Here is a 14,066-nt window from a genome sequence, read left to right as displayed (position 1 = left end):
GTGTGATGAATGTAACGACAGAGGTAAGCACAGGATGTTATGGGAGTACACGGGACGGGTACTCAACCCAAGCTTGAAAGTCAGGAAAGTCTTCTCTGAATACGTCTATCTAAGCTGACACTAAAGAATAAATAAGAATTTTCTGAGCAAAGAAGTGTGTGTAGGGGGAGGAGGAGTGGGGTTGGAGAAGGTAAGAATAGCAGGAAAGAACAGTCAAGAATGAGAGAACACTGGGTAAAATTTGGAGGCAAGAAAGCACAGCCCCTTGAAAAAGTTGTGTCCAATGGAGCCCATGCTTCTGCTGTGTTCTCACTCCCCGAGCTTCCCCTTTTACGTGGTAAAGACTCGTTGGCCTGGTCCCTGGGTCCCAATCCCAATATTTGTCTTTAGGCACTGAGCATATCCAACCGAGCAAAGAAGCAGTACACCGTTGGAGAAACAGTGAATCTGATGTCTGTGGACGCCCAGAAGCTTATGGACGTGACCAACTTCATCCACCTGCTGTGGTCAAATGTTCTACAGATTACCTTATCCATCTACTTCATATGGATCGAGTTGGGACCCTCAGTCTTAGCAGGTGTTGGGGTGATGTTGCTTCTAATCCCAGTTAATGGGATAATTGCCATCAAGAGTAAGGCTATTCAGGTAAACAGAGGCACCCTAGGGATGTACACACCTTCTTCAAAGTCTAAAGATTGTTGCTCGTTTTATTCTAACTCTTGGTGGGATTATGGGCAAGGCTAGACTGATGGAAGACTTCCCACCATCCCAAATGAACTTGGCTTTCTCTGTCTTCCCTTTTCATGCTCTATTTTCAGGGTTTATATACTGTATCTTCATTCATGTTAGAGGGGAGAGCTTGACTGGAGAGAAAAGAGCTACCCAGGGGCCATGAACATAATTCTTCCACCCTGCTCCACGGGCCCTTCTTAGAATAGTGATTGCTGGCCTTGTTTCTTCATCACAGCAATACAAACCAACCACACAGAACAGCCGCATCAGTGACTCAAACTTTAAGCCTAAACCCTAGCAATCAACCTTGATACCACTAGGTGGCAGGGTTCCATGTGGATGGTCCTTGGCTCTGCCAGCAATCAGGCCGGATGGGTGAACTCAATGGTGTACAAGACTCATTCATTCATTCAGTCTGCATTCATTTACAAATTATTCTGAAAATATGTATTGTGCATCCTACTTTTCTGGAAACACAGCAGCAAGTTAGACAAGGCTCTTGTTCTAAGGGAGCTTACATTCTCCTTGGGCCGTAAACACACAAAAACAGAAGAAATATCAAGGTGTGGTAAATTCTGTGCAGGCAATTCAGCAGGGTGATGAGATAGCAAGTGAATGGTGGTGTTTCAGATTACAGGGCCAGGAAAGGCCCATGTGAGGAGGGGCTACATGGCTGAGCTCTGAACAACACAAGCCTGACCACCAAGGAGCAAGCCTGGAGATAAACAACCTGGGAAGAGGGCAGAGTCAGGCCAATGCTGTGGGGGCAGAAACGAACTTGGCATGCTCCGGGATCAGAAAGGAGGTGGGTGTGGCAGGGGCAGAGTGGGCAAAGAGGAGAGCGGGAGAGACACATCCCATCACTGGGCACCTCAAGGTCTTACCAAGTGACAGCCACAAGTGCCACGGAGACCCACCGTCTGCAGCAAATCTGCACCCTCTCACAGGGAAGTGTGTTTTGTTTTTGTTTTACTTTTTTCTGGCAGGCAAAAAATATGAAGAGGAAAGACCAGCGTTTGAAGATAATGAACGAGATTCTCAATGGGATCAAGGTGAGAAGCCGACTGTAGGAGGCCCGCCTCTGTGCACCACGACAGCAGCTCGGGGCAGGGTGGGGTCTCGGCCTTAGCAAGCCCTGGTAGAGATTGTGGACTCCTGCTTCTAGGCTTGTGGGGTGTCACGTGACTCCTAATTCATCTACCCACAAGTCCTGTTTCTCCTCCTCCTACCCCTCTCAGACCCTCTTTTCAAACCCGATTTCTATTTATTTACCCTAAAAGGTTTGTTTTGTTTTTTTACATTACCTTATAAAATGCTTCATGCACGCAGAAGTAGACAGAGTGATGGAATCAACCCCCATGGACATCACCCAGCTCCACCTGCAACCAGCCTGACCTCACTGGTTTCATCTACACCCTCTGCTCCCACTTCATTCCCTGCTAAGTTACTTTTAAAGCAAACCTCGGAATGTCTTGTCATTTCATTAGTAATACTTTGAATATATTTCTAAAGGGAAGACTTGGTTTTTAAATATAACCACAATATTATCACACCTAAACACCTAAACATTATCACACCTAAAAAATATAAGTCATTTCTTGGTACCACTAAACTTCCCCAATTGCCTCACACATCTCTCTAAAAAAAAAAGCGGGTTAGTTTGAATTAGGATCCAAAGACTATCCACACACGGCATTTAGTTGATAGTGCTTTTAATCTACAGTTGTGCCTCCCCTTCTCCGCGCCATATTGGAGAAACCAAGTTGCCTTGTTCCCTGTATTTCTTATAAATTGGTAGTTAGAGCTAAAACTTGATGAGATTCAGGTGTGATTGGGGGCGGGGGGTTGGTAAGGATGCTTACAGGTCATACTGTGTCCTTCCAAAATTGGTGGTGACGAACGTGCCGGGGTCCAGGCGCTGCCGGCCTAGATCCCTCCCACGTTAAATGTCCCGCCAGCCTTGCACCCAGAGCACTGACTGGGGCCCTGGCAGCACGTGTTGATCCCTTGGTACGTGTGTAAAGCCCACTGAGGCTTGGGCCTGACTTCAAACCATTTAAATTGGACTCTCTAGGGTAAGCCCCAGGTACAGGTACACATTTGACGCAGATCCCGGCCGGCAGGATCTGTCGTGGTTGCAATATGCAAATACACACGGACTACAGAAATCCTGTGGAGGAAAAGGGGCTGCGTGGCAGCTCTCCACGTTAGAGAGAGGGCCCCTGACCCCCGCCTGGACAGCTTTTATTGTTTCTCTGGGCACATTACATGGAGGATGGTCCTCATTTACCATGCACAGGTTCACCACAGGTGATTACCTTTTAAGGACAACAAAGGACAGGACACTGCTAATTACTTCAAAGAGAAGGATGTTCCGCTCAAGGGGGAAACTGCTCACCCTCCATACTTGGGTGGTTTAGCACAGATTTTAGGAAGATGAAGATACTTAGTAAACATTTGCTGCCTCAATTCAGGGTGAGGGAGTTTTAGCAAGAGCAAGTCTCGTAGCAGTCAAGGTACAATGCAGGCCTGATTTCCCACTGGAGAACGTATCCATGGACGTAGGTCCTGCCCGCCAACCTCGCTCCCCACTGGATTTTCCGAGAGGGGGCTGAGCCACATTGCCCCACACACATTATATTTTACAGTCTCCCTGAGTGGTTCTAATACGCAGCTGAGGTTGCAAAGCCACTGTCCTTGCCATTGCCCGTTAATCTATTATTTCATTAGCAGTTTCAAAGGGTAATATTTTAATTCTATTATTCCTTTGACATTGATTAGCTGGAATTCTGTAAAGAAGAATTATCTTATTCAACTAGCTGATTATAAGATTTTTACGGGATAGGAAGGATAAATGCTTTCTTCTTTTCTCTGCTTACCAGCTTTCCATCCTTCTCCATTCCATCCTCCAAAGGTGACCAATGAGATCTTTTTTAACGCATGTGTTGTTTGAATTCATGGATTTTACATCACCACCAAGTTCCTGAGAATGAAACGGAGGCCCTTTTTAATGCCCTCGTGTTTCTCCACATGGAGCTCTGATGTGCCTTCCTGCTCATGTGGCCAAGTGAATAGACCTGGTTTTGAGTCTCAGCTCTATTACCAGCTAGCTTGTGACTTGGGACAAGTTACTTAGCCTCTCTCAGCCTATCTCCTTATCATTAAGATGAATACAATAATTCTACGAAAGAAGACTAGCTCGCCCTACTTTGCCCAGAATTTCACAGGTTCCTCACTGAAAGCCCTGTGTCCTGGGCAGCCCTTAGTCTCGGGAAGGCTGGAAGAGTTGGTCACCCTTAGATTGTTATAGAATTAAGTAAAATAATGTCTATAAAATGTTTGTACAGCCCTGGCTGGTGTGGCACAGTGGATTGAGCACCGGCCTGCAAACCAAAGGGTCGCTAGTTTGATTCCCAGTCAGGACAGGTGCCTGGGTTGCAGGCCAGGTCCCCAGTGGGACGTACAAGAGGATCAACCACATGTTGATGTTTCTATCTTTCTCTTTCTCCCTCCCTTCCCCTCTGTCTAAAATAAATGAATAAAATATTTAAAAAATGTTTGTACATAGTAACTGGTCAACAAATACAAGCTACCTTTCTGTAATCATACTTGATAACCTGGATTTCTCACCTCCCCAAATTTTGGGGACCATATCCCAAAACCTGGGCAGATGGGACACACCTGGTGTCTTCTGAGGGCAACACTGTGGGCTGTGCTCTTTTCTATCCTATCAGATCCTGAAATATTTTGCCTGGGAACCTTCATTCAGAAACCAAGTCTATGACATTCGGAAGAAAGAGCTCAAGAACCTGCTCCACTTCGGGCAGATGCAAACCATGATGATGTTTATCTTATACTTAATTCCGGTCCTGGTGAGTGACACGTCAGTGGGCTGGGTCCGCTTCCTGAAGAAGAAGGTCTGTCCTAGACAGACTGCCCAGAACCTTTAGGCCTGGTCCAGAAATCCAGGGAACTCTGCCCTCCCCCACCCCCAACACCGCCCTCACTGCCTCGTGCCGATTCTAGTTTCCCCCTCGTGTACAATTCAGCGGTCAGGGAGCCCAGACCAAGTTACCAGGGTGTTCAGCATGAATGTGGTATCCAGGAATGGTTGGCAAAGGGGGGCCTCTTGTCTTCTTGGGGAGGCCATGGGCGTCGATAGTGGAAGAGACACCGATATGAGAGCTAGGAGACCCAAGCTCTTGTCCCAGCAATGCCATTCAGTGACTTTATGACACAGGCCAGATATTTCCTCCACTTCTGGGCTCAGTGTTCTCATCTGTAATGTGGGAAGGTTGAGATATTCCTTATGATTCCTTCAACTATTGTGTTCCTGGGACTTAGCACAAAAATGCTTGAGCCCTTTTAGGAATAAATGGTTCATGACCTTGTTTTTTCAGGTGTCTGTCATCACATTTTCAGTCTACGTCCTGGTGGATAGCAATAATATTTTGGATGCTCAAAAGGCCTTCACCTCCATCACCCTCTTCAATATCCTGCGCTTTCCCATGAGCATGCTCCCCATGGTCATCTCCTCCATGCTCCAGGTAGGTAGGAACTTTCACTGCTAACTGGCCTAAAAGCCTTGGACTCTAAAGTGACTGGCCTATCACATCTCGTGTCTAGCTTCTGCTGGTGAACTTCCAACTAGAGAGATTTGTTTGGTCTCTGGAGAATGGTTCAATCTTAGTAAAATCACAAGCTCCCTGAGCCCATGTATCTAACTGTAAATTAGGGATTCTCATCTACCTCACAGGGAAGAAATGTTTGTGAAAGCATTTGTGATTCACCCTGGTACCTGGAACATTTCTAAGCCCGTTCCCTGGCCTTGTTTTCCCCATATTTTCCCAAGGCTCCCGAGGTATTTATCCAGCATCAGGGAACTATGGAATGCAGGGGGAGAAAAGAGCCTCTCTCTGCATGAAGCCATGAGGTGGTAAAACCAAAGGCAGTTTGGGAGCCTCGAGCTGTCAGAAAGTGAGTTTGGGGCTCAGGAGGCCTTGGGTGGGCCCGAGGGGGCATCTAGGTCCTGCAAACTGAGCCCAGTCATGGAGAGGGACCAGACCTCTGGGGGAAGACCACAGGGGAGGCAGCAGACTTGTGAGGCAGCCAGGGTGGTGGAGTGTGGTGACCTACAGCCATCTTGGAGGTGGCTGACTGCAGACATCTCAGGCCATAGGAAGGGCTGGGGTTTAGGAGAAGGCCTCCCTGTCCTGGGGTGGGGGGAGGTGTTAATAAAAGCTGACAGGTGTGGCCGATAAAGGAACAACATGCTCTTTTAAGGGATTCAGTTTATTGCATAGACAGTAGGAGCAAGATCAGCAGAAGTGCCCGCTCCCTATAGTCCCTGTCCCACAAGATGACCCTGAAACAAAATGGGCCAGAGGACGATGCCACGGGGCAGTGGGGCACTCTGTTTCCGAGGAGCTGGTGCCGGCAGCAGCCGAGCAGGTTTAGAGTCTGTGGTTGTCTGCTCAGGAGAGGGCAAGGCAGAAGTCCTCAGGCTTCATCAGAGCCCAGATGGTGGTGGGAAACCAGCTCACGGCCGCCTCCCTGGGGGACAGGGAAGCAAGTGAGAAACGTCAGGGAGAAGCCCCTGGAAATCTTCCCAAGTTCTCATGTTCCAGGGGGACCACAGGGTGTTCTGCCAACATGTGGATCAGCTGCGATTTAAGCTTGACCTATGTGGCCTGTGTCCCAGTGTGCCACGGCCAGTTCCCCTACAGAATCCAGTAGGGGCTCACTTAGGACGCCGAACAGGTCATCAAGGCATGGACTCAGTTAAAGGAGAGCATGCCAGGAGTGTAGTTGCCAGACCAGACAGAAGTTAGTGTTTTGTCTCGGAGAAAGGCAACAGTTTCTAGAACTAGGTACAAAGATTAGGGAGAGAGCAGGAGAGTTACCCTCCCTCTCTCCCTCCCACCAGTTTTCTGAAGGGTTGAAACAGAGCATTTTCATTTGCCCCTGTGCACAGGGGTGGGCTGGCCCCCAGGGCTGAGGTGGGGCTGAGTCTGTAATGGGGCTCAGGAGGTTCCAGCAGCAAGTGGCAAATTACATGTGAGAAGTCTGGCAGATTGATGATCTCCCTCCACATCCAAGGCTGAAGACAAAGTCAAAATCTTCTCCCTGCTTGTGTCATTGGATTTTTATTCTCGAGATCCTCTGTGTTCTTCTCTAGGCCACTGTTTCCACAGAGCGGCTGGAGAAGTACTTGGGAGGGGATGACTTGGACACATCCGCCATTCGAAGTGAATGCAATTTTGGTAAATGAATTTGGAAGTTGTTTCCTCAACTTACAGTGCTGGCACCAGAACTTTGAAATCCGGGGGCTCGGCAGCAGCAAATCGATTGAAAGGGAGAGTGAGGGGTCTTATCTTGAACATGCATTTGCATAGAAGCATACTATTTTTACTGAAATTATGTTTTCACTTGGAACAGAGTGCTTGGCCACATTGCTAAACAAAGCTAAGTCAGTTGTTCTGAGGATAAGCAGGGAATTCTGCAAAGGATCTAGAGAGCAGAAGTCAGGATGGAGCTGAGCCTATGGAGCTGGGAAATCAGGCTGGAGTGAAGGAAAATGCAGGTTGTGGAGGTTCGAGGGTTGGGGGGCCTCCACAGCCGGGGTGAGCCGTGGGTCTGGAATCCAGGCTAAGGAGTCACTGGGTGTATACATGCAGGTGGAACTTGTACCCGGAGACTAAGCAACAGGGCCTGGGAGTGTACCCAGAGGGTCTGTAGGTCTGAAATCTAGGCTCATCACAGGCCTTGGACTCCTGAGCCAAAAAGGACTTTGTGCACAGGCAACGCCTGGTTTCCCCCAGGAGCTTTCACTAGCGTGGGAGCCAGCACTTGACAGAGGTGATCTCGGGGTGTGCTGGAGGAAGCAGACAGGGACAGGTGAGGGCTGAGAAAGGGCAGGCAGGCAGGCAGGTGGGGACCTACGTCTGACTAAGGAGGGGTTTTCTTCTCAACAGACAAAGTTGTGCAGTTTTCCGAGGCCTCCTTCACCTGGGACCAGGATTTGGAAGCCACAATTAGAGAGTGAGTTGCCTCCTTTCCATCCTGCTGTTTGTAGGATTCTCCTTGCCTGTCCTGTGATTGAAAAATTCCATGTGATCGAACACATGGGGAGACGAGCTGTGTGTACAACCTCCAGTCAGACACCAGTGCAGGCTCAGCCGCTGCAGGGAGGAGCTGACAGTGGAGATCCCGAGCCTCTTTGCTCCTAAATGCATCTGCCACCCTGCTTTCCTACTGGGGGACCGCATGTGTCCAGCTAAGAACCCATAAAGACACTTGTTCTCCAGATTGTGCCTGGTGGTAGTGCACAGCAGGCAGGTGGTCTGGGTGTCCAGGTATGGTGGAGGATACATACAAGAACCTAAACTCGGTTTAATTTCATTCATTCATTTAAGAATGTAATTAAGAACATTGGAACTTCTTCCCCGAAGTGGGCAATGGGAGCTGCCTCCATAAGATTCAATTTCGGGTCTGGAGTTTTACATCTAAATAACCCACCCCTCCCTTCCACCCTGGAGGCCGCCTCCTCTGCCCAAGCCAAGCCCTTCTTGCCACGGTGTTGCATGAAGTGTAACAGAAATCCAGCTCATCCACTGAGCAAAGCACGCTCACACCACACCAGACCTTTCTTCTTTACAGCCGAGCACACCTTATCACCTCCCTGCTACAGCCAGGCCTTTCCGCCCTTCTCTGCTATTTCTACGGCCTTGAACATGGACTCTGGAGCTTGCCCCAAGATGTGTCAGGCCAGAACCTCCTCCTCTGAGGCCTCCCAACCTGAAAGCCTGTCTTTGCAGAGAGAAGACTGGGTGCAGCTCCCCCTCTGCTAATATAAGTTCAGCTCAATGGGCAGGTTCAGAAAGACTATGAGCAAGTTCCTGGGGTTCCTAATATCCCAGGAACTCCAACAATAGGGCTGACACACAGAGGTTCCAGGAGTTGGGCCCAGTGCAGACCTTTCCCAGCCAAACACAGTCAAATAAATCTCCAGGGGAGGAGGCAGGACTCTGTGCTTGCAGCGAGTATTCCGTTGAGTGGCTGGTCTCGTTGAAGAGCAAGTTTGGGAAACATTATTCTAGTCCAAGACCATTAGTTCAGAGATAGGAGTCGAGAGGGCGAGACATTTCAAGATCACACAGCTCAGTAGTGACAAAGTTGGGACTTGAACTCAGGTCTCCAAGCTCTTGTTCAATAGTACCATGTCGGTTCTAGGAGAATTTGTCCAGTGGAAACCCAAGTTTGGAACAAACAACTTATAGATGCCATGAATGCTTTAGGGTCACTTTGTATTCAAGCCCCAAGTTTGTATTTGTATTAGGGTCAGTGGGTTCTGAGAGCTTAAGAACAAATCATTAAAGAAGCACTTTGGAGTCTTGTATATCCAAGGCAAATTTTCCAGTCTTGAGAGATAATCTCCACACACCAGACTTCCCAGAGAGTCTGAGAAGTGGCTCGAACGCCTCTTGAATAAGTCCCCTCCTCTCCTTCTAATACACTGCTCTCTTTCAGCGTGAACCTGGACATTATGCCGGGCCAACTGGTGGCCGTGGTGGGCACGGTGGGCTCTGGGAAATCCTCCTTGATGTCAGCCATGCTGGGAGAAATGGAAAATGTGCACGGGCACATCACCATCAAGGTGAGAGGGAATGTCAAGGAGAAGGCCCTGACACTCGCGTGCGGGCCACTCCAGGCTGCCCCTTCATGTGGCAGGACGCGCTGGGGACCAGAATCTGACCGTCAACTGCTGTCGTGTTGCTGTGTGGGTGAAAGGTCTTGCAGACGTCTGGTAGACTTGTGACCTGCAGATTCTTTGCCCCACCTCACATATATAATCAGACTCAAGGGGTGGATTCTACGCATCTGCATTTTTAACGAGCTACCCAGGTGATTCCCATATGCACACCAGAGTTTGGAAACTGTTGAATAGAGATGTCTTCCTTCGGAGCAGAGGCAAAGTCTGCTGTTCCGACATATGTGTTTCTGAAAACTTCACATTCCACACACTACGCAATAAAAATAACCAGACCTGGGAGAAGAGTTGGAACAGATTATAAACTTATATAACTTTGTAACCAGGGTACCAACCCCCCCGCTCCATAAACAATAACAATAAAAACAGTGGTGTTGTAAGATCACCCCTGGCAATTGTACCCAGCGTCCCGATTAGTCCTGAGCCTCCCGCCCCCTCTTTTGGGGGCACTTGCTTCCAATACAAACTTCGATGTAAAGTGTAGACATCTTTATCGATTCTGTTGTGAACAGAGAGAAAACGTCCTCACGGCATCTTCCTCAGCACTCTCGGCTTCCCCAGAGAGCTGCGTTTAGGGGAAACTATAGGTACTTTGAATCATTTAACCAGCCATTAACCAGCCATTACACCAAAAAGAGGCACGTGTATAGATTTTTAGCTGTTTTCCTTAAGATCTTCGTATATTGCTAAGCCTCCTTTTAATTATGAGAAAGCTCACCCCTGACTGCTTTTCATGGATGTGCGTGGATCACTTGTAAGAACTTCTACTTCATACTGACGTTATTCCCTGATTTACCAATCACTAATGAGGTAATTTGCATTAAATCAACATGCAGTGTAGCAGAGCAGACTCTACAGACTTTTTCCAATTACAGTTTACAATCAATATCATTTTGTGTTAGTTTCAGGTGTACAGCAGAGTGGCTAGACAGCCATATACTTTATAAAGTGGTCCCCGAATATTTTAAGCACCTACCTGGTACCGTACACAGTTATTACAATATTACTGACTATACTCCCTGTGCTGTACTTCACATCCCCGTGACTATTCGTGACTACCAACGTGTACTTCTTAGTCCCTTCACCTTTTCAGCCAGCCCCCTGACACCCCTCCTCTCTGGCAACCACCATGGATACAGTCTGGTCTCTGCACCTATGCAGAATCTACAGATTTAACTCTGTCTCTTCACTCCTTTTAGGAAGCTTTTTCTTGCTACCCCATAACTGAGTTTTTCCTCAAACACAGGCATCTGTCAGGCTCCTCTTTCTTGAGCGATCTGTTTCATGTGTCAGCCTGCCCCTGTTTCCAACCTCTTGGTTCTTGCTTCCTCATGTCCCCTGTGCCATCCCCCTGTCGCGTTAGCCTTCTGTCGGTCCTGGTAAACTCCCTGGGGTCCGACTAGAACCCTATTCTGGCAACAGCACGTGCATCCATCCTCCAGTTTTCAGGATCTGGGCTAGAAGGTGAGTGTCAAACAAACGGGACTTTACATGACGAGTAGGACGTTGCATTCTTTCTCCCTGGTTGGTGCAGTAAATACAAGCACATTTATAAATATCAGATGTCCAGTCAACCTGACATACATTTCTTCAAATCTAAGTTTCACTTGATCCTTCCAGCTCCTGCCACCTCCTCCTTCAACCCTGCATTTCTGGAGGTGCAGCTGTCGTGTGATCTGATTCTTTCCCCTGTAGGGCACTATAGCCTACGTCCCCCAGCAGTCCTGGATCCAGAACGGCACCATAAAGGACAACATCCTTTTTGGATCAGAGTTAGATGAAAAGAGATACCAGCAAGTTCTAGAGGCCTGCGCCCTCCTCCAAGACTTGGAAGTGCTGCCTGGAGGAGACCTGGCTGAGATTGGAGAGAAGGTACTTAGAACCTCGAAGGGTGAAAAATAGCAAAGAAAAAAGTGAAGATGGTGAAGAAGTACGTGGGAATAAAATAGTTAACCGATTCTGATAGTCATATTTGGATCCAATACCAGAAAACAGGAGTTTGCACAATCTCATATACAAATAACTCAGAAATTTAAAATTTTGCACCTGGAAGCAAATACAGGGGTGATGTAATCTAAAGGAAAGATGATGAGGTGAGGACCCGGGAGGCTAAGTAACCAGGACGGGCCCAAGGTTGATGCCACGGCGGAGGGACAGCAGAGGGACCAGAGCCTCGCTGTTCTTCTCTCTGTGTGTTCCTGAGAGTCAGAGAGGGGTGCTCATAATCTTCTTTGAACAGTTAGATATTGAGTGTGAGTTATCTCCTCATGTTATTAAATGCCTCCTTAAAAATGGATTTTTAAAGACTACTGTAGATCATACCAATTACATGAGTTTGGCATAATTTGTTTAGAAACCCCTGACTATCACATGTTTAGGTTGTTTTCACCCTCCCTCCTGTTAAAAAACAAAATTCAACCAAGTGAAGTTGTACATCTGATTGGCTTTATTAAGTGACTTGTGAATGGGGCAGCATCCCATCTGACAACGCCAAGGGCGCTCCAGTTTGTACAGAAATAGAGAAGAAGGGTGGGGAAAGGAAGGTATTAGGGGAAAAAAGAAATTACTTTGGGGGGCACCTGGGCATCTGTGTTTTTGTCTCTGTTTTGAGAGAAGGAGACCAGGGGAGGGTTTTGTCATGCAGATTGCCTCTTCTTTCTGGGGTCTGGTGGGGGAAGGACGGAGGAGGCCCGCCTGACAGACAGCCTCATCCGTCTCACCCGGAAAATTTCACATTGGTGGACTAAGACTATGTTCCTGGGAGAGTTTGGCACAGAAATTAGCTCAAGTATTACATCTGGGTTTGGTATCCTGGGCTTTAGCACAAGTGACACCATTTTGGGCCTGTGGTTTTCTCTTTAATTGTCCCCATTACGAAAACTACGTACAGCAGTCTTTGGGGACAGCGATCTTGAAATGTAAGAAGACTTGTGAAGATACAGCTCTAGAGTGATTTTGTTCCTCAATTCCACAAACATTTACTGAGGACCTATGTGCCAGGGACGATTTTAAGTGCTGGAGTTACATCCATGAATGAAGCAGAGAAAAGTCTGCCTGGTACAGTGCTACATTCTCATGGGACAGGAAGCAACAAAAATAAGTAAATGGCATAGTAGAAAATGGTATGGTGGGCCTACCTTTAATTATTGGGCCTAAAGTGATTTAGTTGAATCAAAGTTATTTATTTGTATAAAGGAACTTGTAAGATTTGTAAGCCCTTGATACCTTATTGAGGCAAATTTCTTTCTTACCCTTCCTCAGTCGCCTCTGTGAAGGCAGGGCTATGGTGTGGTGCTTAGTAGAAATGATTTTCTCCCTCAGGGTATAAATCTCAGTGGGGGTCAGAAGCAGCGGATCAGCCTGGCAAGAGCGACCTACCAAAATTCAGACATCTACATTCTGGATGACCCCCTGTCGGCTGTGGATGCTCATGTGGGAAAACACATTTTTGATAAGGTCTTGGGCCCCAATGGCCTATTGAAAGGCAAGGTAAGAAACCATTTAAAGTGACAAAGACACGAGGTATGTGTGTGGGAGAGGGGCTGAGGGGGGTCGCACACATCTGCTAGGACAGCTGCTGTCCTGAAGCAGATTTGCTTATTTACCCGCCTCCCTGGGCTGCCGTGGAGACAGTGACACGGTGGTCTTCCAGGAGCTGACCCCGTGAGGGCTCCCATGTTGAGGTCATGGCTAATTTTAGCCTTACTCTGTGGCTTGGCCATTGAGCCTGTTAGGATGATTGATTATAAGAAAAAATACTTTGAGACCTGTGGTGTAGTAAGAAATATATGTGGTCTTTGTCTCCAGTTCCTGGCACGGAACTGCTAACCCTTGGCGTTTCCTGGGCGGTACTAGGAGTGTCTTTTATTATTCATAATGAGCCCTTTGCATACCACAGGAGTCATTTAGGGTGGAGCCCTCAGATAGGACAAGGCTGTTCACCAGAAAAGCCACGTGATGGGAAGGTTGGAAGTTTAGTCCCACCAAATGACCTCTGGGGAGGGGGGGAGGAGCTAGAGATTGGGCTATAAAAATTCTTTAACAAGGAGGTTCAGAGAGCTCTGGGTTGGTGAACACTTCAAGGTGCTGGGAGGGGGTGTACCTGGTGAGAACATGGAAGTTCCAATGTGCAGCGCCCCCCATACCTTGCCCTGTGCACCTCTTCCTTTTCACTGTTCTTGAGTAGTATCCTTTATGATAAACTGATAAACATAAGTAAAGTGTTTTTCTAACATCTCTGGGCCATTCTAGCATATTATCACCTGAGGGGGGGAGGGGGCTGGGGATCCCTGATTTACAGCTAGTTGGCCAGAAGTATGGGTGGCTCAAGCCTTGTGAGTAGCATCTGAAGTCAGGGCATCCTGTGGACTGAGCTCTTCAACTGTGGCGTTTGTGCTCATTCTAGGTAGTTAGCGTCAGAAATGAATTGAATTGTTGACCACCCAGCAGAGTCAGAGAGTTGGTGTCAGAAGACACCCCAGAGGACCCAACAGCTCACCTTGCGGCGGGACTCAGGTCACCCTGCAGGTATTAGAGCTCTGCTCTAAAAAGACACTTTCCTGGA

General features: G+C 47.9%; 1 protein-coding gene across 1 annotated transcript in view; it reads left to right on the top strand.

The window, feature by feature from the left end:
• The window catches only part of ABCC2 (ATP binding cassette subfamily C member 2), a 59,726-nt gene that overhangs the window by 22,454 nt on the left and 23,206 nt on the right, over positions 1–14,066 (top strand). Inside the window, exons 10-18 of the mRNA XM_024555413.4 lie at positions 391–645; positions 1,719–1,784; positions 4,467–4,604; positions 5,133–5,279; positions 6,911–6,995; positions 7,707–7,773; positions 9,262–9,388; positions 11,198–11,374; positions 12,824–12,991. Coding sequence (XP_024411181.2) covers positions 391–645; positions 1,719–1,784; positions 4,467–4,604; positions 5,133–5,279; positions 6,911–6,995; positions 7,707–7,773; positions 9,262–9,388; positions 11,198–11,374; positions 12,824–12,991 — 1,230 coding nt within the window. The remainder of the gene's footprint in view (positions 1–390; positions 646–1,718; positions 1,785–4,466; positions 4,605–5,132; positions 5,280–6,910; positions 6,996–7,706; positions 7,774–9,261; positions 9,389–11,197; positions 11,375–12,823; positions 12,992–14,066) is intronic.

This window comes from Desmodus rotundus, chromosome 4 (genome assembly GCF_022682495.2).
Source record: "Desmodus rotundus isolate HL8 chromosome 4, HLdesRot8A.1, whole genome shotgun sequence".
Classification (NCBI taxonomy): Eukaryota; Metazoa; Chordata; class Mammalia; order Chiroptera; family Phyllostomidae; genus Desmodus; species Desmodus rotundus.
The sequence above is the reverse complement of the archived record's forward strand: the minus strand, read 5'-3'. Positions and strand labels throughout refer to the sequence as shown.